The 24,714-nt window shown below is 32.8% G+C and overlaps 2 protein-coding genes across 2 annotated transcripts; one reads left to right on the top strand and one right to left on the bottom strand.

The window, feature by feature from the left end:
- Positions 1 to 7: 7 nt before the first annotated feature.
- Positions 8 to 4,361, bottom strand: LOC120203259 (interactor of constitutive active ROPs 3-like). The gene is given in 6 exon segments (XM_039203590.1): positions 8 to 286; positions 378 to 1,578; positions 1,581 to 2,055; positions 2,334 to 2,505; positions 3,293 to 3,410; positions 3,586 to 4,361. Coding segments are annotated over 4 exon segments (1,857 nt in total). The 5' UTR covers positions 3,313 to 3,410; positions 3,586 to 4,361; the 3' UTR covers positions 8 to 286; positions 378 to 388.
- An 18,662-nt stretch (positions 4,362 to 23,023) lies between these two features.
- LOC120199173 (LOB domain-containing protein 1-like) lies at positions 23,024 to 24,412 on the top strand (the record flags this gene model as incomplete). The annotated part of the gene is made up of 2 exons (XM_039200354.1): positions 23,024 to 23,338; positions 23,988 to 24,412. Coding segments are annotated over 2 exons (657 nt in total), but the record flags the coding sequence as incomplete, so codon positions are not given.
- Positions 24,413 to 24,714: the final 302 nt, after the last annotated feature.

Below are 24,714 nucleotides of genomic sequence, written 5' to 3'. Positions count from 1 at the left end.
TAGCAGCTGATGAAGTGATCATCATACTTGGGCAGGCGGCTTAATAGAAAAACCATAGAATCCAAATCAAAACTTACATTGTGAAGAGAATGTTTGATCCTACAAGCGCAAGGTGAGGACGTGGCACTCACATTTTACATATCCACATAAAAGGAAAAGAAAATATCGTATCACACCTGTTCGGACATCATCATGATGTAACTGAAGACTACACTGTTCAGACATCGTCATGACGTAACTGAAAACTACACTGCAGCAGAAGGCCATTCGTTCGGGTACCCAAAATCTGTATAAAAAAGGTGAAAAGTTAGAGATAAAATAAGAGATAGGTAAGCATGGAACCAATGCAATTTTGATAGAATGTATATTTGGCATGCCTCATGGTCTCCTATTTCTGTGGCTTCTTCCACAAAACCCCAATCTTCTTCAGCATGTTCCCATGTTTCTTCTTCAGCAACTCATCATCCAAATCATCGGTATAAGGTAAGCCAACCCTTCCCTTAACTGGATCATAATTGATATCCAATGAACCTGTTCTCTCCATGAACTTTCCATTGTTGCCTGCCGAAAGCATTGAAGCAGCTGCTTCCGCGGCCTTGCGCCACTGATTAGATTGCACCTTTAACGTTCTCAGCTCTGTTTCCATCTCAGAATTGGCAGTCTGAGCAGCCTCGAGCTGTTCAGCCACCCTGGCAGCTCTCCTGTTATTCTTATCAGCCTCCTCCATTGCAAGTCCAAGCTTCATAATAGCTTCTCGCTCAGCAGCCCTTGCCTCGTCTAGCTCATTTGTTTTACCTTTGTCCGAATCCCTTTTATTGATTTCCAATCTCAGCATCTCATTCTCCTCTGATATATTTTGAAGCTCAGTCTCCTTATCCATCATATTTGCCTTCAGATCAACAATCGTTTCGTTCAATAGATTCAACTCTTTTTCGAGTTCGGATTCACGTTGGCGTGACATGGTTTTCTCAAGTTTCATGCGAAGCTCATCATTTTCCTCGGAGATACACTGCAACTCAGTTTCCTTATCCATCATATTTGCCTTCAAGTCGGTAATACTAATGTTTGCCTTCTCTAGTTCAGCTAACAGCTCGGTCTCTCTCGAGCTTGCTTCAGATTTTATCTGCTCAACCAGTCCATGAGCACTCTTTATCTCTATGGTGCCTTGGGTTTCTTCTGCATGGCATTTAGTCTCGGCAGTTTTGAGAGCAGATCTTAAACGTGTCACCTCAGACTTCAAAGAAGAAATCTCTGCTTCAAGCTGGCAAGATTCCTCGGGTTTCTTGTTTTCTCCAGCTTGATGATCGACAGCAATACAGTTACCATCAGGCTCAATAGAGATACTGCCACCAGCACCAGTCATGGCTGCCTTCAGTTTGTTAACAAGTCCTTCAAGTGAACAAACACGTTTCCTCGATTGGTCTAATTCAAAAGCAATGGAGTTGTAAGCTTCAACGGCTTTCATGCCTTCTGACCTAAGTGCTTCAACAGTCTCTTTTGCAGCTTCCAGTTGTAACCGAGTTTCATTCGCCCTTGATTGGGCCCGAGCTTCTGATTCCTGGCTATCCTTAAGCTGTTTTTCATGTTCTCCACAAGAGAATGAGTTTCAACCAGTTTTTCTTTCAAGCTCTGAAGCTCTGAATGTGCTGATTCTGCTTGCTTGGTCTGTGCAGCCTCGGATTCAGCCACCATTTCAAGCTGATCCTTAAGTCGTTGAATCTCATTCACGGCTGACACCAAAGCAGCTGAGTCAAGAGACTGCTGCCTCTGTATAGCTTCAAGCTCCAACTGCCATGATTGATCCCGTTCTTGTGAGACCGTATGGAGTTCATCTACGTGAGTGTCCTTGGAACCAGACAGTTCGAGAAGCTGCTTTTGGGACTCCTTGACCTTCGCAGACAAGTCCAACAGTTGCTTCTTGGACTCTTCAGCATCTTGCTCAACTTGCTTCCTGGTTGATTCAGATGAACTTAGTTGATCCTTTGCCTTCTTTAGTTCTTCTTGAAGCTGTGAATTTTGTGCTTCCAATTCAGATATTCTGCTCGGGCGCTTCTTCTGAAGCAAGAACAGACAATAAGATCAGTTAATCAAAAACGACAATGTTTATTGGACACAAGATATCAATAAACAATGCAAACCACTAGTTTTCTTCACAATGGATCGGCATTTAACGGTGAAAGAGAAACCCATCATCATTCAAATGACAATGAAGTAATCAATTGACACGCTTCTATAAAAAAAGAAGAGAAAATGGCTTTAATAAACACTTATTTAAAAGCTTTCTAAGGATCAGCAGTGTCCAAAACCTGTATAATGTTCTCTGCTTAGCATACCTCGGAAGCCGGGCTTCTAGGTGACCGACGATCAATAACTTTAGGGCTCTTCTCTTTTGAAGTTCTGCTAGTTGACTTAGGACTAGATACAGCACCAGTCTCTACTGTGGTTGGTTTGAGTTGACGAACAACTCGATGTGAGACCCTTTGTGGCACTTCCGAAGACCCATTTCTGCTAAACAATGGCTAACCGTGATTTCATTTGGTATAGATGAAAAAAGCACGATTACACTCGAAACTTCGAGAAGAAATACAAAAGTTGGGATACAAAAACAGAACAAATCTCTTATAGTCGAAGTCGGGATACAAGAACAGAACGAATCCCTTAGCATGACCTCGCAATTTTCGGTACTGTATTTGTAGTAGTTAAGAGCTTCTTATAATTCAATTGAGCTCAACAGCACATAGCCAACCAACCCTTTCAACAAAAGGTTAAAAATCATTACTTAAACCAAAACTTCCCTTATTCCAATTTTCAATTATATATCTTTTACCCCATTACCTTCCTAAATCGAAACAAAAGTACTAAAGTAAATTCTACTCTTTCTTGCTCCTGAAACAAGCAGATTATCGATAATGTACTACACAAAGGAACAGATTAGGCAATGGTCTCAAACAGATGATAAACCACAAGTTTTCTTTTGGAAGAATGAATCACTTGCAGCATCTGCTGGTTCCATTAAGGCCATTGACTTATTTTATCCTTAAGTTAGGAAACAAACAAAAGATTCACTTTCGTGCAGAAAGAGACTGCACCTCAAGACGGTAACCGGACAATTCGGCCCTTAATAGTATCTAGTAGATACAATTCCGAATGAAGATCATCCCTGTATTTGCATTATACACATGCATTGCTTAATTTTCGAGAATAACCACACAATCACATTGACGAAACTCACTAAGCAACTTCTAACAAGTGAAGAATGAGCAGTAATGAAGGCAATGAATTTAGAAGTTACCTTGCTTTCGGAGTCTGCATAATTTAAAGAATCTTGTCCCTACACAAAGTTAAAGGAAAAAAGAAAACAAGTGAGTTATATTTATCCTACACCACTTCAATGCTTCCCTGCCCCCCGCCTGCAACGAATCGGAAAATTATCACGAGCTGATACAGAAGAATTCAATGTGAATGTAGGGTGAAAAAAAAAGAAAATTTAATGAGCTCATATGAATGGCAAGTGCTCCTTAAGAAACCACAAAGGCAAAAATATAGCATGAGCTATCCACTAATTAACCAGACAGCAATCGCTACCCTTCATCTTTACCGCATTCAATGCTACCAAAAAAAACTTACTTTTGTTTATGGTCCATGGGACATTATGATAGTCACAAGGGGACCCTACAGCTAAAGGGGATGGTAGAAGGCAAATTTACATGAAAGTACCCTTTTTTCATGGGCTCTTAACACTAAAGAAAGGGTTATTGTTGTAATCTAGCAAGTGAATTTTCTTCCTCCATTGTTGCCGTGAATGAGGACATGAAATGTAAAAAAACAAAAAACAAAAACAAAGCGTGGGAGTTGAAATTTTAGAACATGAAGAAAAAAAATGATTTCAAATGCCACTCGAACTTTTTTGTTTATCCAGTGCCAAAAAGATGATATTGAGTACTAACCCCGTTTGTTTCTCAGGAAAATATTTTCTGGGAAAGTTCCTTTTCAGCTAAGAAAAGCTCATTTTAACAAGATCTACAGAAGGATATGAAACGAAAAAAAAGTTACTTTCAACTCAAAAAGATGAACTTTTTTCATCAACTTCAAAGAAAAAAAAAAGACTAAATGCAAATTATTACCCAAAAGAACGGGCAAAAGTTCCCTATAATGCGACCGGAAATGTTTAATTCTCATACTAAAGTGCTCATCCGATTAATTCCTCAAATGGATATTTTTTACAGTAAATTTGGGAACTTTGGCTCAAAAGAACGTAGGAACAAACAACACAAACAAAAACCTCAGTTGGAACTTGGAACAAAAAAAATGTCGAGAGAGAAAAAAAAGGAATTATCTTTTTCCTTCAACGAATTTTCTCGGGAACCCAAAGAAGAATAATAAAACAAGAAGATTAAATTGTAAAGTAGAGATTGCCAAGTGTAGCAATGTAACAACTTGAACATGAAAATGCCGAAATAGGTTAAATTTCAAAGCTTTGTTGAAAAATAAAACTTTTGTTAATGATTAAAACTTCAAATCAAAAGGGTGCTTTTTTTCTTTCTGGGGTTAGTAGAGCGTTGTCTTGTTTGCTTTGATAATTTTCTTCGGCGCGGAACCCGAGGGGTCAGTGCTTCATTGCTGTAGTTTATTAGTCTACGGTTTTGTTTTCCGTATCAGGTAAGAGCTTTTTCAATAGCGGAGGAAAACGAAAAGATGATAAGTGGCAATTAATGGGCGTGTAAATGAATTTAACGATAAGTAAACTGTTTATAAATTGTACGGTTCGTTTATTTATTAAATAAATAAATATAAATAAGATTTTATGTTTATTTAATTAAATGAACGAACATGAACAAAGAGTTTGTTCGTTCATTTATGTTCATTTATGTTTATTTATTTATGTTCATTTATATTCGAACAGAGAGTAAGTTGAAAATGTTACGAATATTATTGAAGTTGTTTGGATTTCAAGAAGATTGTTTTGTTGAACAAATTAACTTTAAGATTTTATTATGTTTATATATCTTATTTATGATTTATGTATGTTTTTATCGTATTCGAACAAATTAACTCTAAAGTTGCATGTTATATTAATAAATTTTAAGTTGTTATTCTTGTTGTTTACTTTTTTTACATTCATTTGTTATGTTCGAATAAGTTTGTTTTTTGTGTTCGTTTATGTTCATTTATTATGTTCGTTTATGTTCGTTCGTTTGTGTTCGTTTATGTCCGTTTATTATTTAAATGAACGAACATGGACAAACTATATTCCTTAATGAACGAACATGAACACAAAAAAATTATTCGTTTATGTTCGTGTTCGTTTAGGTTCGCTTATTTATTAAATGAACGAACATGAACATACATTCGTTCGTGTGTCTTCGGTTCGTTTACAGGCATAACTATAAACAAATGTGAAAATTAGGTAAGAAATAGCGAGAAAGTGTGTTTTGTATTGTATTTGTCCTATTTTAAAACTATAAGTGGCGTTTGGTTAGCAGGAATCCTTTAGAATTAGGGGAAATTTGAATTCAATTACATCACTTTCCCATGTTTGATTCAAGTTTTCAAAGGGAATTAGAATCCTAAGGGAATGTAAATTCCATCAAATGAGGGAAAATAAATTTCATTCATTTCATGAAGGAATTGAAATCCTTTCGAGGAAGAAATGTGAAATTTGACCATACTACCCTCATCAATCTTTTGGTAACTTATTAGCATATTTTGATCGGGTCGGGGTTTTTTAAGTGTGATATTCGGGTCGGGTCGGGTGGTTTTTTTTAAGTGTGATATTTGGGTCGGGTCGGGTTTTTTTAAGTGTGATATTCAGGTCGGGTTCGAGTTTAGGGTGAAAAATACCCGACCCAAAAAATATATATAATTTTACCTTATATATTTAGGAATAATTACAATAATACCCCTCTATATAATTTTTATCAATTAAGTCACTGTTTTTATTGAATAAAAATATTTTTTTTATTATTTCGGGTCGGGTCGGGTCGGGTCGGGTGAAACTTTATTTTTGTCGGGTCGGGTCTCAGGTGGAGGTTCTCTCGTTCTCGGGTGGGGTCGGGTGGACAAAAATCCGACCCATGGCCATCCCTAATTGGGATGATTTTAACTTATGATGTTTATTAGTATGATTTTTATAATTTATTGAAATGAATAATCAATCAATAAAATGAAATTTTAATATTTTTAAAATTTTTATAATATATTGCTACATGTAAGTTATAAAACAACTAAAATTAAGAAAAAAATGGTAATTATGTCATTTTACATTACTAAAATCAAATTCATTTTACATGTCTGCAAACCAAATAGAATATGGAATTAGATTCCAATCAATTTCCTGCCAACCAAACATGTTTCAGATTCAAATTCTAATTCCTACATATTCTAATTCCTTCACATATTTCAATTCCCTCATAAACATTCCAGCGAACCAAACGCCACCAAAGATTGATTTACAAAAATTCCAACTCCAAATTTCAGAATATTTTAATTAATTCCTTAATGCAGCATTATTGTAACAATCATTATCAATTTAATAGTAATTGATTTAGGCAGCCTCTAAATATTCACACGATAACATATATACACTTAATGTTTAAATGCCTGTTGATCTGAATCATAGATAAATTAATTAATCAGAGTAATTGAATTATTAAGCCAATTGTTAACTTAATCAGATGAGATATTTGCCTAATTAAGTGTGAAAATGAAATGTTTTGTTTTTGGATGAAAAGAGAATTACTAAGAATGTAAGTAGGCCATAAATTAAGGGAAAAAAGTTGTACCCTCATTAGAAAGATGAGTCTTTTAAGCTTTCATGTCTTTTCTAGCGTATTAAAAACATAAATGATACATCGACTATTAAAAATTACGAAATAATCGTTCGACATTCGTATGTTCTAACTTGCACTTGGATATGATAAAATTATATTTAAATGATATTTATTGCACTATCATTGGTTTCAAACACTGACTCGACGACATAATGTTTCAAGTATTGACTTGACGACTTAATATAGACAGAGACTCAATTCATAAATATATCTCAAATAGTTATGAAATCAAATTTTATCATATTTTATGAGCATGTTAACGTCCAGCTCTGTTTTTTGATAAGTTTAAACATTTAAACTAGCATTCAACAAAGCAGCACTTGTGAGGGAGCTGTTTTTGTAAATAGTTAAGGAAATTAACAAAGCAACGTTATAGAACAAACGGATCATTCAAATTTTACCTTTAAAAATAATTATATATGTTGATCGCTAATCAATTAATTATTTTTTTATAAAAATAATTATTTTAATAAAAATAATGTTAGAAACTTAAAAATAATATTTAATAAATTAATTAATTAATGGGTTTGTTATTGGGCTCTTGAAGGCAATGATATCTTTAATGTTAAGAGTACTTACATGGTTGGTTATTGGAGGAAAGTGAGATTAAGAGTCCGTTTGTTTGGGAGAAAATTAAGGAAAGTGACGTAATTAAAAATGTTTTCCAATGTTTGGTTGGAGGAAAACTAGTTGGTCAACATAAAATATTTTCCTGATCAACATAATTTCCTTTGTGTTTTCTGGAAAACGACTTACGATTTAATTTTCTATAAGTCATTTTTTGAACTTTCACTTGAAAGAATAAATACTCAAAATAATTTTATTTTATGAATTTAATATTAATAAAATATTTTAATATCATTTTAATCAAAATATTAATTATTAAAATATTTATTAATATTTCTAATAATATAATATTATTTTTAATATTATAATAAATTAATCAATTATATTATAATAATATAAGATATTATATTTTTATTTTAATATATAATAAATTATTAATAAAATTTTTATTATTTATTAATTTCATAGAAATAATATTATTAAATTATTAATGATGAATAGTATTATTATATATTTAATATTAATATAATAATCTAATAATATTTTAATAAATATTTAAAATATACTAATTAATATTTTTAAATATAATATAACACAATTACTTTAATAAATAATTATATAATTTATAATATTTTTATTTTAATAAATATAACAATATTAATAATTTTATTAATAAAATTATAAAAATAATATTTAATAACAAATACATTATTTTAATATTTTAAAAATAATTATATTAAGTTTTATGATAAATAATATTATTTATTGTATTTAATATTTGTAATAAATAATTTTTAAAAAATTCATCAATTAATGAAAAAGGTTTAAACAACATCTTTCCAAACATCGTAAAATGTTTTTCAAAAATGTAATTCATTTCTTGGAAAACATTTTCCGAAAGATGTTTTCCATAAATAATTCATTTTCTATAATTCAATTTTCAGAAAATCAATTACAGCGAAATAAATAGACCCTAAAGATCACATATATGGGTGGACCTAAGATATAATGATTGGATTATCCATCTAAATTTAAAGGCCTTTCCAGCATTTGAAGTGATTGAACAATAGTTGTATATGAATTATGGGCCGACATTTTGCTATCTAAAATTTTACAATATGCTATTGTTATTTTAATTTTTATATATTATGTAGTTCATATTAAAAATTATATATATGTTGGTACATTTTCGGTCTTCGTTGTCGATTGTTTGATCGCTTTTTTTGTTTATCTTTTTTTAGGGTTAGATTTGAGATCGTCTCGACTAATCAAGATGACACTTATTCATTATCATGATGATCTTCCCCCTTTGAACCCTTGTATTAGATTTGGACACGTGATTTACATTCGTGGAATATTTTCTTATGACGCTCAACTCCGATTTGTGATTTTTTGATGGTCTTTCCGTAATTTGATCTCCTTTTTTCGTTCATTTGTTGATGTGATTATATTTGTTCGTATCTATCATTTGTTCGAGTTTTTATTAGAGTTTTAACATTTTTCTTATATGGTCATTGTGTAATTTTAAGTGATTAATTTCTTGTGACAATGGTTATAGAAAAATATCATAATTATGTTTTTATTTTAAGATTATGATTGTAAATTTTTAATGTAGTTCTGGATATTTCTTTTTTAATAAAACTAATGGCTTATATCGAAAAATTATAATTTTTTTATAAATATTAAAGGGTAAAGTAAATGATTTAATAAATTATTTTTATTTAAAATTTAAATTATAATGAATGCTAAATTGTAACCCCATTGCTAAACCAAGAGCACAAATATAGGACCCACAAACCATAGAGAGATATTGTATCATCCATCTCGCGGGATTTCCCTTCCAAGTGTATTTGTAGCTCCGAGATTATATTATGGCTTGTGGACTAATATATGGCTTATTTACTTTGATAGGTTGCTTTGAGATTAGCTAATGAATCGAAAAAAATGTCTATTGTCAAGCAAGATATAACTCTATAACGGATTAATTTGAGACACATATCATTAAGGGAAAGATTGACTTGTTTGAAGTGAGCTCCTTTCAAATGTCGCTCGTAAGACGTTATAATATTTATTAAAAGTGATATATTTACCCTAATTAAATTTGAACTAATCATATGTAGAAATTAATTTTAAGATTCATATTAAACCATCCATGCATCGTAGATAATATTAATATTATAAATAAACTTGACCCGTGCACTCAAATTCTAGGATTTAATATTTTGTTTGTAAGAAGGAAGACAAAAGAATGTTCGACTGCATACTTGTAGCTGCTCTTCAAAGGTGGTAAGATTAATCTCATCAACCAGAGTTCACAATAGGAATCTCATCAACCAGAGTTCACAATAGGAATCTCATCAACCAGAGTTCACGATAGGAATTAAATATTAGTTTATAGAAATGGATATTATTATAATTATTTTTAAATATATAAGAGACAGTTATATTATCATCTCATGTTAGATTGATAATTTTTTTAAAATCCAAATATGACTCGAACAAATCATTAAAAAAATGATCAAACTCAAATTCAACCTTTAAGAGAAAAACACATAAATTAATAAGATGAATTGAATCGAAAACTATGAGATCCGAGTTCCATGTCCATGGTATTAATACCCGTACTTCCACGTTGTAGACACTACTTTTCGCTTAGTAACCTGCCCCAAAGTTCACAGCACCAACATCACCAAGTCAGCAAGTTTTAGTCTCAATAGGACTCTATCACTAACAAACCAAACATTTGAGTTCAAAGGAAACTCTCTAAAATTAGCAAAGTCCTAGGCTATAAATGGATACGAAATACACAGCGAGGGGGGGGCGGTGAAAGCAAAAGCAAAAAAACAGAGGGGGGAACATTCGAAACAAGGGTGCAAGCCATTCGGGAAATCTGAAGCCTTCGAAGGAATAAACTCGAAAATACATTGCATGCATCAAGATCGGAAAAGAAATACAAAGAAAGGAAAGTCTTTACCATTTTGGTATTAACCGCATCCTTCTCCATAAAATCGTCGTCCTTCGCCGTTAAAGTCTTCATCGGCCACCGTGAAACTTGTTGTTCACCATTGGGAATACCGTCATTTTTTTAAGTATCAGATTGAAGGAAACGAAAAAAGGAGAGTCATGCTGAAGAAGAAACAGAGGTGGGGAAGATGAAAACATGCGTGAGTTAGGGATTTTAGTGCATTTGGAAAGTTTTTGGTTTAATTATCACTCAGGTCATCCAAGAGTTACGTATTTTCATATATGGTACTCATTGTTTTTCCTTTCAAATTGGTCACTTCATGTATATTGATTACTCCTCTAAATTTTCACTTTATTATTTTTTATCATTATTTTTAATCAGTATTATTTATGTTTATCTTTTAGTTGTTTTTATTTTATTATTTTTAAGATTTAACTTTTTATTTTATTTATTTATTTATTCATTCATTTATTTTTTATTTATTTACTTCTTTTATTTTTATTTTTATTTTTATTTTTATTTTTTATTTCATTCATTTTTTCTTTCTTTTGATTCATTTAACATTTATATATTATTTGTTGTCTAATATTTTTTTCGACCTTTTTTTAGAGAAATTACAATCGATCAAAGGTAAGTAATTCGAATAGGTTTTTAAATTTAAAATTTTCAATTTTTGCAATTAAGACAACCAACAAATTAATTGGTATCGAAAGGGCGGTTCAAGAGTGCTAATCATTCCTTGACCGTAACCGACTCCCGAACCTGACATATTTCTAGTAAAACGCAGATCAGATAAGATGGTGTCTGAACTACCTAAATATCAATTTAAAATGATCGGTGGCGACTCCTAATCCAATTTTCCAAGTCGAAGCCCAATTCCGGGACCCAACCGAAAGACGGCCGCGATAGCTTGGCAACTCCGTTGGGGACAAGTAAGTGAGTCAGGCCATAATTAATTTTTGGTTGTCTTTTTATGCGAAAAGAGTAAATTTTAATTTTAATTTATTTATTTATTTGATTCCAATTATTTACATTTGATTTTTTTTTTCAAATAAATAATTGTACTAATGTTTTCTTTCAATGATTTCAGATTTGAAAAATTTTCATCTTTGACTCTATACCCGAGCTCCAAACCCTTTTTAAGTGGGGGTGAAAGCAATGAGCCTAGCAAGTAACCTTCGGGATTCATATACCTTATGTCTTCGTGTGAATTTATTCTCCGTATGGGCATAAGAGAATGTTTCATCTCGAGTTTAACTTAGTCCACACAAGCTTGTGATGTGCTTAGGACTAAGGGTCTGGCAAGCCCAATGGGGCACCAACAAGGAGAACTCGAGTACCTTTTTAGAACCTAAACCGGGAGAGTACAGGGAATTAGAGTCCACCCCAAGACCTCATTCCAAACCCTAGGCTGCTTTGTTTCTTGTTTTATTTTCTGTTCAAAGCATGCGAACTAGACAAATATGCGGTTAGGATTTGTTTGAAATTAGCATGCAGGATCGAGATCATGTCCGGGTAAGAATTAAAGCATATATGGTAGATATCATGTGGGGTAGGATTTTTTTTTGATTTATCTCACTAACTCTTTTCATTTATGTTTAATTTTCTTTTATTTTCATCACTTGCATCATTTAAAAGAGGTGTTGATCTACTAAAAACGTGTTTGTTAAACATGAATAATCTGCATTAATGGACAAAGGGGTTGTAATACAAGAGATGAATATGCAGAGGACACTCTACAAGGCGAGTATGTGTCACATTCAATCCAGAAGACGTGGTGTCCACAATTGAATGGTACATCACTCTGCTGCATTATAAAGGACTCAGAATAAACCGGGTCTACATCAAGCTCAATGAAAGTCTATCTTTGAAGAACTGACTGGCACAGGTTGCAGGGGAAAGATGAAGGTTACTGATCTTGGGAGTCCCTTCAAAGACAACAATGGCAAAACGATAGCTGAAATTGGAGACCCCTGCTGACGAATTCAAGAAACAAACAAATGAACTTCACATAGTTCTTATCAATTGAAGACTCCAATGATGTATTCGTTGGGAACAGGTTCAACAAAAGATAAATGCCAGAGATGCAGTCATTTGAGACTTCTTGGGCCAGTACAAAAAGCAACTCAACATTTGCACAGTTCATCCAGGGAAGCCAGAGCGATTCGACAGGTTATTCAACCGGTGACAGACGAAAGCAGAAGACTAGTCGACATATCAGAAGCTGTCAGGATATTTGTGTCTCTTAAAATATAAAACACTTTTTTCCCCAATAAGGATTATTTCTAATAACAGACATATTTTTTGGATCAATACCTCGAACATTGCATGCATCATGCATTCCTGCATATTTCACATTACTTTTTTCTTTTTTATTACATTCACATATCTAATAAAAATGAGAACATTTCGATCCTATGACATATAAGGAGCTTTACCAACAGTTGTTTGACACACATGTGGTGTCACCATATCCAGAGAAATCCATCAAGCCCTTATACCCCAGGTAGTATGATGAGAGCGCTCATTGCGAATATCATAGCGGTGTCCCAGGACGCACTATCAAGAACTACTCCACATTCAAGAGAATCGTACAGAAAATACAAAACATGAATTGGATCAACTTCAACACTCGGGGGTATCCAAGTGAGGCAGATCATTTCATGATTTGAGGCATTCTGTTTGAGTTTGTTTTTTTCATTTTTCTCAAGTTTTTGTAAGAACATTTGAATAAATTTATGTTACTTTAATGATGACGAGCAATGAATCACATTTGCAGACTTGCAATTCTTTGAATATCATTTGAATTAAGAAACTGTTAATGGTTCAAAGTTACAGATCTTTGATGAAGTAACATGATTTAAAACAAGGACTTTGACCTTACCCAAAATATACACTCAAACACTTGCTCTTGCAATTAACCAATGTAACATTTTCCTTTCATAAGGTGCGGACAACATAGGACATCATTTGCATATGACAATTACTATATTTTTTGTTTAAGACGTTCAATGATGATCATTATCTTTACAGATGAAATAGTCGAGTAAGTGAATCTAGTTTAGGTCAGTTGCTTGAAATTTAACTCTAAAGATGAAATTTTTTACTTTCAACAACACCTAGACTATAACAGGTTCTTCTTGACAATCTTAAGAAATTAAATCCGTAAAGCTGAGCTATTCCACTAAGGCAATTGGTTACAGAGGAAACTTGAAAGCCCTGGCCTTATGAATAGATTACGTTCAAACCATGACATTGTTCGGACACTTGGCAACTCGATGTTTGCTCCACTGTTATTGTCAGGCTGAAGACTTTGTGATGAGATGAACCCTTCAGTTAACCTGATAAAAGTGATAATAATGTTAAGTTGTTCCTCTAAAGCAATTGGTTAAATGCCTCGGCTTTATGGATTCAACTAGCCAGATAACGACAAATTAAATCAAATTTCTAAGCAAAAAAATTTTAGTAATGATGGACTAAGGGAGTTAAGGAACACCTGTTATAGTCAGCTTCACATGAGCACTCAATAATTTCATATTTAGACTGATATTTCTGCACTACCTTTGTTAGAGAAGCTTACAAAACTTGAACAAATGGAAGATTTCAGAGAATCGAAATAGAAGGTCTAGTAATTAATCATGTTAGTTGCCTCATTTTGTCCGCATCCAATTAAAATGCCAAGCCAAAGAAAAGCATGTTGCAATAACAAAAAAAAAGACCTTTTTATGGCTGAAACCTTAGGTCAACTCATCCATTTGAACATTTTTCAAAGAGTTGTAACTCTAAAAGCATTAAAAGAGTTATTGATTCCTTTGATATTATTTGAACTCACGTTTATAATTTGATTCAATTGTGAACAATATTTTACAGAATTTTATCCTTTTCCCTCCTAAAACAAGAAAAAGGAAAAAACATTTTCAAACAGGACAGTCTCAAATATGAAAGGTCTGTAAAGCCAAAGCTCGAGAAGTAAATGGGGCACGATCGATTCCAAGGACCAGATTGGCAGACAAAACACGGGACTCCAATCCAAGAGCAAAGACATAACTCATTCATGTTGCATGCATCTTAGACATACTTAAGAGCATCATATTTATCATTTTTAGCACACATAATTTTTTTACAGCTTTTAGAGTCAATTTCAACTTCACAGCGAAGGATATTAGACTCGAGACAACACAAGCTCAACTTCACAGCGAAGGGGTGACTGACTTTCAACAAACAACTTTTCAGTTTCATTCAGAGTCAATTTCAACTTCACAGCGAAGTTGGACTTAAGACAACACAAGCTCAACTATACAACGAAGGGGCGACTGGTTGTCAACAAATAACTTCCCAGTTTCAGAGCTAATTTCAACTTCACAGCGAAGGATATTGGGCTCAAGACAACACAAGCTCAACTTCACAACGAAGGGGTGACTGATTGTCAACAAACAACTTTTCAGTTTCATTCATAGTCAATTTTAACTTCACAGCGAAGGATATTGGACTCGAGACAACACAAGCTCAACTTCACAGTGAAGGGGCGGCTGCCTGTCAACAAACAACTTCCCAATTTCATTCAGAGCCAATTTCAACTTCACAGCGAAGGATATTGGACTTGAAACAACACATACTTAGATTTCAACTTCACAACGAAGGATATTCAAGTCAATTCTCAACTTCACGACGAAGGGGCCATCTACGATTTCAACTCCACGATGGAGGATATCGTACCCACACATCCACGATTTCAACTCCACGACGGAGGATATCGTGCCATCTGAGGCTCAACTTCACGACGAAGGGGCTTCCCAGTTTTAGAGCCAATTTCAACTTCACGGCGGAGGATATTGGACTCGAAACAATACAACTTACTTGGATTTCAACTTCACGATGAAGGATATCCAATTCAAGGCTCAACTTAACGACGGAGGGGCCATCCACGGTTTCATCTTCAAGACGAAGGGAATCGTGCACACAAGCAGCATCCATCTCCATATTTGGATTTCAACTTCACGACGAATGATATCCAACTCAAAGAATGAGTGTCTGTCAATAAACTTTCCAGTTTCAGATCCAATTTCAACTTCACGACGAAGGATATTGGACTCGAAACAGTACAACTTTAATTGGATTTCAACGTTACGACAAAGGATATCCAATTCGAGGTTCAACTTCACAACGAAAGGGTCATCCACGGTTTCAACTTCACAACGAAGGGAATCGTGCCAACCAAAGACCTTCGAGCTCAACTACGCTCAGCTCCAAGGCACATTATTTGCAGCATAGCTTAAGTCGAGAAGTGCTATCTGCCAAAGACCCTCGAGTTTGATTACACTCAGCTTCGAGGGCACATAATTTACAACATAACTCAAGGCTAGAAACGCTCAACTCCAAGGCACATCATTTACAGCATAACTCAAGGTTAGAAGGGTTATTTGTGACCAAAAGGCCTTCGAGTTCGAGTACGCTCAGCTCAAGGCACATCATTTACAACATAGCTCAAGGAAAGAAGGGTTATCTATCAATAAAATTTTTGAGTTTAATTCCATTCAGCTCGATGACACCTCAATCACACTACTGTCTAACTGCAATCGAGGTTTTCAAGCCGAGAAGAAGATCTGGGTTAGTCGTGCCTTAGTGACAAACAACCATTTTTCGGCAGCATAGCTTAAATCGAGAAAAGCTATCTGTCAACGAAGACCTTTCGATTTCGGTTTCATACAGTTCGAGGGTCTATCAACCACATTGTGGAGCCAAAGAATTTCCAGTCGATTTTTCAAACCAAGGTCTTTAAACCGAGAAAAAGACCGAAGTGGACTACAACGAGAAGCCACATCCTGATTCAAATCCCAAACTACAATTTCAATTCTATATCACTTCAAGATGGACTCGACTTTGCGACGGAGGAGCCATCCGCAGCTCAATTCGACAGGGAGTTATTGAAACATTAGAGTCAATTTTCAACTCCACCGAACGAAAAGTGTGTCTTTTAATCTTTGCCCTATCCCCGTTACACGACTATGGGCAAAGAGGGGCAGCTGTAGACACTACTTTTCGCCCATTAACCTCCCCCCGAAGTTCACGGCACCAACATCACCAAGTCAGCAAGTTTTAGTCTCAATAGGACTCTATCACTAACAAACCAAGCATTTGAGTTCAAAGGAAACTCTCTAAAATTAGCAAAGTCCTAGGCTATAAATGGATACGAAATACACAGCGAGAGAGGGAGGCGGTGAAAGCAAAAGCAAAAAAACAGAGGGGGGGAAACATTCGAAACAAGGGTGCAAGCCAATCGGGAAATTCGAAACCTTCAAAGGAAGAAACTCGAAAATACATTGCATGCATCAAGATCGGAAAAGGAATACAAAGAAAGGAAAAGTATTTGCCATTTTGGTATTAACCACATCCTTCTCCATAAAATCGTCGTCCTCCACCGTTAAAGTCTTCATCGGGCACCGTGAAACTTGTTGTTCACCATTGGGAATATCGTCGTTTTTTAAGTATCAAATTGAAGGAAACGAAAAAATGAGAGCCATGTTGAAGAAGAAACAGAGGTGAGGAAGATGAAAACAAGCGTGAGTTAAGGATTTTAGTGCATTTGGAAAGTTTTTGATCTAATTATCACTCGGTCAACCAGGAGTTACATATTTTCATATATGGTACTCATTTTTTTCTTTCAATTTGGTCACTTCATGTATATTGATTACTCCTCTAAATTTTCATTTTATTATTTTTTTATCATTATTTTTAATTAGTATTATTTATGTTTATCTTTTAGTTTTTTTATTTTATTATTTTTAAAATTTAACTTTTTATTTGTATTTATTTATTCATTTATTTATTTATTTTTTTACTTCTTTTTTTATTTTTTTATTTTTTTATTTCATTCATTTTTTTTCTTTTGATTCATTTAACATTTATTTATTATTTACTGTCTAATATTTTTTGACCCTTTTTTTAGAGAAATTATAATCGATCAAAGGTAAGTAATTCGAATCGAGTTTTTAAATTTTAATTTTAATTTTTCAATTTTCGTAATTAAGACAACCAACAAATTAATTGGTACTGAAAGGGCGGTTCAAGGGTGCTAATCCTTCCTTGACCGTAACCCACTCCCGAACCCGACATATTTCTGATAAAACACAGATCATGTAAGATGGTGTCCGAACTACCTAAATATCAATTTAAAATGATCGGTGGCAACTCCTAATCCATTTTTCCAAATCGAAACTCAATTTCGGGACCCAACCGAAAGACGGTCGCGACACACATATTCTAGGATTTAATGTTTTGTTTGTAAGAAGGAAGACAAAAGAATGTTTGGCTACATGTTTATGGCAGCTCTTCAAAGGTTGTAGGAAAATAGGTTTTAGGGACTTAAATCTCATAAACCAGAGTTCACGTTAGGAATTTCAAAGTCTTTTCCCCTTCATTCGATTTGATGATTGCTCAGCTTAAATTTGTGACTCACTCACTCACCCTTTTTCTTTTCTTCGGACTGAGAAATTGGCAAATTCTTCAATAATAATAATAATAATAATAATAATCCATGGAATGGTAAAAATTGTTGACTCGGGACTCACTCAATTAGTGGTTAAACTTTAAAGTATTATGTTAGATTAACAGAGAAATGGCAAAACTCAGAATTTTTAATGCATTTGTGTCTCGGGACTTTTAGCCTTGGTGTGTAAAACGGCCATGTAACCGCAAGACTCGAAGTTTCCTGATTTTGGCTTCACATTTCCAAAGCTCCTTCTTCCACACCACCATTGCGTTCTCTACAAACTTAGCCTACCGTACGCCACAAGTTCAACGCATTTCATTATCATCATTTATGATCAACACGACGCGATTAAAAACACAAACATCACCGTAGTTTAAATCTTTTTTCAAACGCCAGTCATCAACTGATGTGGATTTGACTTTGTTCTGCACAAACTGCAGTCTTTTGAGTCGTTGAAATTGAGGGGGGGGGGGGAAGCAAGAATTTTAAGGAGGTTGCTGTTGGTCAGTGTTCCCAGCGAACAAATATTGCTAGCGGTCTGAGTGGGAAAACTAGGTTAAAACCAAAGACCCCGCTGCCCTAATTTCGTGTGGTGCGGGACAAGTTTCGAATTTGATTAGAGTCAAATTTTGTTCTTCAATTCAGATAAGAATTTAACAAGTCTGCTCCCAATATAACTCGTATGGGATTACAGTACATATACAGATGATGCGACTACTTTCAAAAGTAGAACGCAACTCAACATGAGTACATGGAAGAATACCAAATACGTATAGGAATGTGAATATTGATAGTTGGTTCAACTTCCACTACCTTTGGTTGGTCATTAAAGATATACATACCATGAACATTAATTTGGTGGCTCCAAACTTAGGTTTATGACCAATAAATGACAGTTGCCTGGTCAAGTCTAAAAGAATAAAGATGCCTTAGCTTTGCATTAATAATTACGCAAGTTTCGGGAAGATCAGGGCATCCCTTGTGTTTGATAAGGGCTGCCTGCGCTATTTAATTCCTTGGCTGCTGTACTATTTAACCACCCTGTCCCTGCTTATGTTCTTTCAAGGAAGCACCAATGCCGTATAACTTGAGTGCAATTCTTAATCACAACCAATTCTTAGATTCATATCCTATTGCCAACCATTCTTCTTCTATATGGCTTATTATATATATTTACACAAGTTGTGTAAAATTTATTTTATATATTTTATCTATTTTAATCCTAAATCTTAAAATCTAAAACTCTAACATATAAATCTTAAAGAATTAAAAAAATGAGTATACAAGTTTTCTTTTTCTTTTCTATTTTCATTAACAAATTAAACTAAATTTAATATTTTTCTTAAGATAATGGGTGTGTAATGGCTCCCACATACGTCCACCCCTGCATAGCAATGAAGATCGACAAATGCACTTAATTAATTTAAAAATATAACACACTTATAGTATATATAATTTTATATGGTATTATTATTTTATATACAACAAGTAGAAAAAATAATTTCATAATTGGTCTTAAAATGATGGCATCTATTATGCTTATAAGTTATTATTTAATACACTTACAAGAAAAAGGAACGGGTAAATTATAGAATTGGTCGCTTTTTTTTAGTTTTACAAACTTTTCCTCGTTCAATTCAAAAAACATAATATTTGATAACTTTCGTTTCGTTTTAATTTAAGATATGATCATTAAAGGTTAACAGTCGTAAACCTTTAATTATTTGTTGACGTGACACAATAAATATATAAAATTAAAATTACATCATTTTCACGTAGACAATATTTAAATTAAGTTTTGGTCACTTTCCTTTCATATTTGTATATTTTTCTCACCAAATTCAAAAAATATAAATTTTGGTCACTTACGTTATCATTTAATTAAGTTTTGATCACTTGGACTTTGAATGTCGTTAGTTTGATGACATGACTCATAAATAAAATGGTTTAATTTTTATTTTAACCCCTAAACTTTAGACAAAATATTGATTATGAGTCTTTTTGTAAATTAAAATTAGTTTAGGAAACCATTTTAATTTACCCACCTAAATATTGCTCATCTTATCCCTGCTTCTTCTTCAGACATATCGGCTCCATTGAAATAACCTTCGTATTTCTAATTATTAGCTGTAAAATTTTGAAGTCAAATTAGGTGGGTTCTCAGTTGTAAGAAAATGTATAAAAAACTAATAAATATCATGAAAAAGGCAGAGAATCAAATTGAAATTATTGTATGTTTCGGGTGTTTGGGCATCTACGGTCAAATGAGTTAAGATTCGTTGGAGTACCTTATAATAATCCTTAGATTAATAAAAAATAATTAAAATTAAATTTTAAAAATTAAAATGGTAAAGTACACAAATGATCTCTCGATTTATGATATTGTTTTATTGAGTATCTATGTATTAAAAGTTATAAAATGGTCATCTGACTATAGGGCATTGCTTTATTGAGTTTCATGTCTATTAAAAATCACAAAATAGTTATCTGACTATTCATATGTTTCAAACTTGTCATTTTTGTTAAAAAACATTAACGGTAGTTTAAATTGAACTTTAACTTGTTGGTTGGGATATGATAGTCATTTGTGATTTTGGGATCACACTTAGTAGATTAAAGTCTAGCTCAGAATGTCGTCAATTTTTTAACAAAAAAAAAAGAATGAGTTCGGAACATATGAGAATCATTTTATAACTTTTAATAGTCGGGAGACTCAATAAAGTAATGTCCTATAGTCGGGACCATATGTGTACTTTACCCAAAATAAAAATTAAAAAAATTCCGAACACAATATATCTGAGCCCCACGATATGCTTTACCTGGATCTAAAATGCAATGGGAAAGCTCACTGAGTTTCAATTCTGAGAGTCTGGGTTTAACTCATTTGTATATGACTTAATTTGCTACGTGGACAAGAAGTAGTTATTATATGGACCCCTTGTGTTTTGTGTTTTCTATTAATAAGCTCGGAAATTTCAATTATTTATAATTTTTTAAATACTAATGAAAATTATTTTTAAAAAAGTTTATTTATATGATCTGGCAATGCAGTTGCTAATTCTCAGTTTGATTTTCCTCCCACATGTCAAAGGATTTTTTTTTTATAGAAGTGCAAAATGGATGATGACTTGAAAATACTCATACTATTGAATATTTTAGTTTCATCTTCAAACTATAAATTGATTTCTAAATTTTTGAATAACCTAAATTCATCCCTAAACTATGATACTCATTCTAAATTAGTCTCTAAAATTTTGAACATCCCATTAATGTTCCCCAAAATCATTCAAAACTTAGGGATGTAATTGGAACATTAAATAGTTTGGAGCCCAAAATAGAATGGGGTTCATAGCATGGAGATGAATTAGGAATGTTAAAAAAATTAGGATCAATTTAAAATAAAAGTCATAATTGGAGGATAAGATTAGAATGTTCAAAAGTTTTTAGGGATGTGTAGTGTAATTTACACTCTCTCCTTGTATATATAAAATGGTTATATTTTATATAACTCAATTAATATTTTAATATAAATCATGAATTTTGTTTATTTTTAAATAATTAAAATAAATTATTAAAAGTAATAAATTATTTTCTAAGAATATTTATATCAAATTATTAAAATAAAATGAAAAATAATTGAGTGGAGTCCATGCATTACTAGGGGTAAAATTATAATTTGCTTCCAAACGCCAAGTTAAATGAAAAGGCTAGATATCCTAAATTTTGCAGTTGGTTGAAACTATCGTTTCTACCGTAATTTTTTTCATTTTTATCCATTTGACATTAATTTTACGATCAAAACAGACTTTTTAACTAAAAGCATTTTTATAAAACATTACCTAACGGACTCTAACTAGAATACATAACGTGTTTAAGCGCATTTAAAGGGTAAAATTAAGTATCTATGTTAGGAACAACTAAATTGAATTATAATTTTTTAATAATTAAAATGTGAAATTACTATTTAGTTGGTTTATAATTTTAAAAAATTAAAAATATTAAATATTTTTTCTTATTTTAGAAAAAATACAAAATTTTTAAATAAACAAGCATATATATGATTACAAAATAAGACCCTTTTTTCTAGCATTTGAAATTAACGAATGACTTGGAAAATTTTATTTTATTTCTAGAAAAAATATCATTTACTCTAAAGTTAGGCGGGCCGGTACATAAATTTTGTACTGCAAAACAATATCTTTTAGGGTTGTAAATGATCACAAATATTTGAATGATAATTATAATTTATTAATCATATATTTATATTTTAATAAAAATATAAAGTATAAAATAAACAAATCATTCGATAATATGGATATTAAAATTATAATTTTAGATGTAGTAAGTGATTATCCAAATATATAAATGCCAATATTAATATATAATACTAAACTTTTCTAAAGATATATAGTTTTACCAAAAGCGCCGTGATTAAGTGATCTTTATATTAAAAATATATTTGTATATTAGAGTTAAATTACTACCCACATCCCTAAGCTATAACTTTAATTATAAATTAATCCTTAAACTTCAAAATATTTCGTATCCCCAAACTATGATTGACGCTCATTCTAAATTAATCCCAAAACTTTGGAACATTCTAAATTCATCTCCGAACTGTGACCCTCGTTATAAATTGGTCCTGAAACTTTTGAACGTTCCAATAACATCCTCCAAAATTACTAAAAAAATGTAGGGATGAATTTAAAATATTCAAAAGGTCATAGACTAACTTAGAATGAGAGTCATAATTAGAATAAAACTTATTAGTTTTACATAATGTGTTAAGAAAAATAAATAAATTTTACATACTTAATGTTTTAAGAAAAAAATATTAAAATTTTAGACCACATTCTTAAATTTCTAGATTTACACACACAAAAACACACACAAACATATATATATATATATATACCAACAATCAGTTGTTTAGTGAGATGAAATAATAAATTCATATTGTCAAGAGTTCAATCTAGAGATTACGAATAAAGTAAACTGGGTCGAGAGTATGAATTGTTCTAATGAAAACACAGTAAAGCAGCCAAATAGCAATCTTAAATTACGTCATATTTCTTGGGACATGACATCATTGATTTACCTAATTTCCACTATAAATAATACCCTTTCTAACAAAGCTTCCAACAACATTAATTGTCATCACCCAACTCTTAATTTATCCCCACAACTCACCTTCAAAGCCTTAAAACAGACATGTTTAAGATGGAACACCGTGAACCAATTCTTACTGCCACCACCACCACCACCGCTACTACAACTTCTCCGAATTCTTCAATTTCGCCGTCATCGTTGTCTCCTCCTTTTCCACCGCCGGCGGTTGTTATCAGCCCCTGCGCTGCCTGCAAGATCTTGAGGAGAAGGTGTGCTGACCAATGTGTGTTGGCACCTTATTTTCCTCCGACTGAACCAGCCAAATTCACCATTGCTCATCGCGTTTTCGGTGCTAGCAACATCATCAAGTTCTTGCAGGTAGTTTTGTTTGCTTCTTTTGGGGTTTAATCACTGTTCTCCGTTTCCCATTCAACACTCACTGTTATCATCATCTAGTGTGAAAATGCTAGGAGGTTACCTTTGTGTTAAATCGTTGACAGATGTGGCGCAAACATATATATATTTAGGGATCATATTTTAACATGATATTAACTTGATTCGAATCAATAGAAATAATAATATAATTTTTTTGGACTCAGATTTAGATTGAGATACTCAGACCCAACCTGATCCGAGATAACAATATGATTTTAATTTATAAATTTAGGGATAGTTGCTACAATGCTCTCTTTATTGAACATTTAATTAGGTTCATATTTTATTGAATAAAATTATTATTATTTTTATTTATGTTGGATAGGATCTAGTTGGATTCATATTTTTGTCTTTGAGTAAAGGGTGTATGCTTCCCGGGTTGGGTTAAGTTCAGGTAGAGCGTGTATACTTCTCAAGTCGAACCGGTTTGGGTGAAGGATATATATTTTTTGAATTAAATCAAATTCAGGTCGAAAGTGTATGCTTTTCAAATCAAGTTAGATTAATTAAAAATTGTACCCCATCCAAGCCGTTGCTATCTCTAGATATATCAATGAAATAGTGTCCAACTTGATTAGTTTCCTCTTCTAAGGAACTCCCCGAGTCTCAAAGGGCCGATGCAGTAAGCAGCATGGTTTACGAGGCGAATGCGAGAATCCGAGACCCGGTTTACGGTTGCACGGGGACGATCTGCCAACTGCAAAAACAAATCAACGAGCTCCAAGCACAACTAGCCAAAGCACAAGCCGAAGTGACCAACATGCAATTGCAACAAGCAAATCTAGCCGCCATGCTTTGCATGGAGATGGCGCAATCGACGTCTCCTCAACCAAATCCCCAGCAATCCATGGACATTTTGATTACCAACAACAACCCAAGCCTCGTGGAAGATAACAACAACTTTGGGTCATCATGGGAACCACTTTGGGCATGATTTAATGTTTAAATTTACAAAGTCCCATGAAAACTCTCGCCCAAGGAGAAGTTTAAGGATAGATTTAATAAAGTTAGTTTTAGGGTTAAAATATGAAGAAAATTAAGATATACTTATGGGAATTCATGTCAGCTTAGAGATTTAATATATCTTTGTTAAGGCTAAAAACGAATATTTTACATGTTTGAGAGAGGAGGAGAAAATATGTACTTCATGTTCTTTTCAACTATAAAGTTAATATCTTTTAGGTCACCTAATTATATGATTTATTTGTTTATTTTATACACCCCATTCATAAATTAAATGATAAGATAATATTACGTGTTTAAACATATTCCAACTCATATCATCTTATATATTATATAATATTAACAATCAATTGGTC

Source organism: Hibiscus syriacus, unplaced genomic scaffold, assembly GCF_006381635.1.
Source record: "Hibiscus syriacus cultivar Baekdansim isolate YM2019G1 unplaced genomic scaffold, ASM638163v2 tig00000340_pilon, whole genome shotgun sequence".
Classification (NCBI taxonomy): Eukaryota; Viridiplantae; Streptophyta; class Magnoliopsida; order Malvales; family Malvaceae; genus Hibiscus; species Hibiscus syriacus.
Note: the sequence above shows the minus strand (reverse complement) of the source record. Positions and strands in the feature narration are given on the sequence as shown.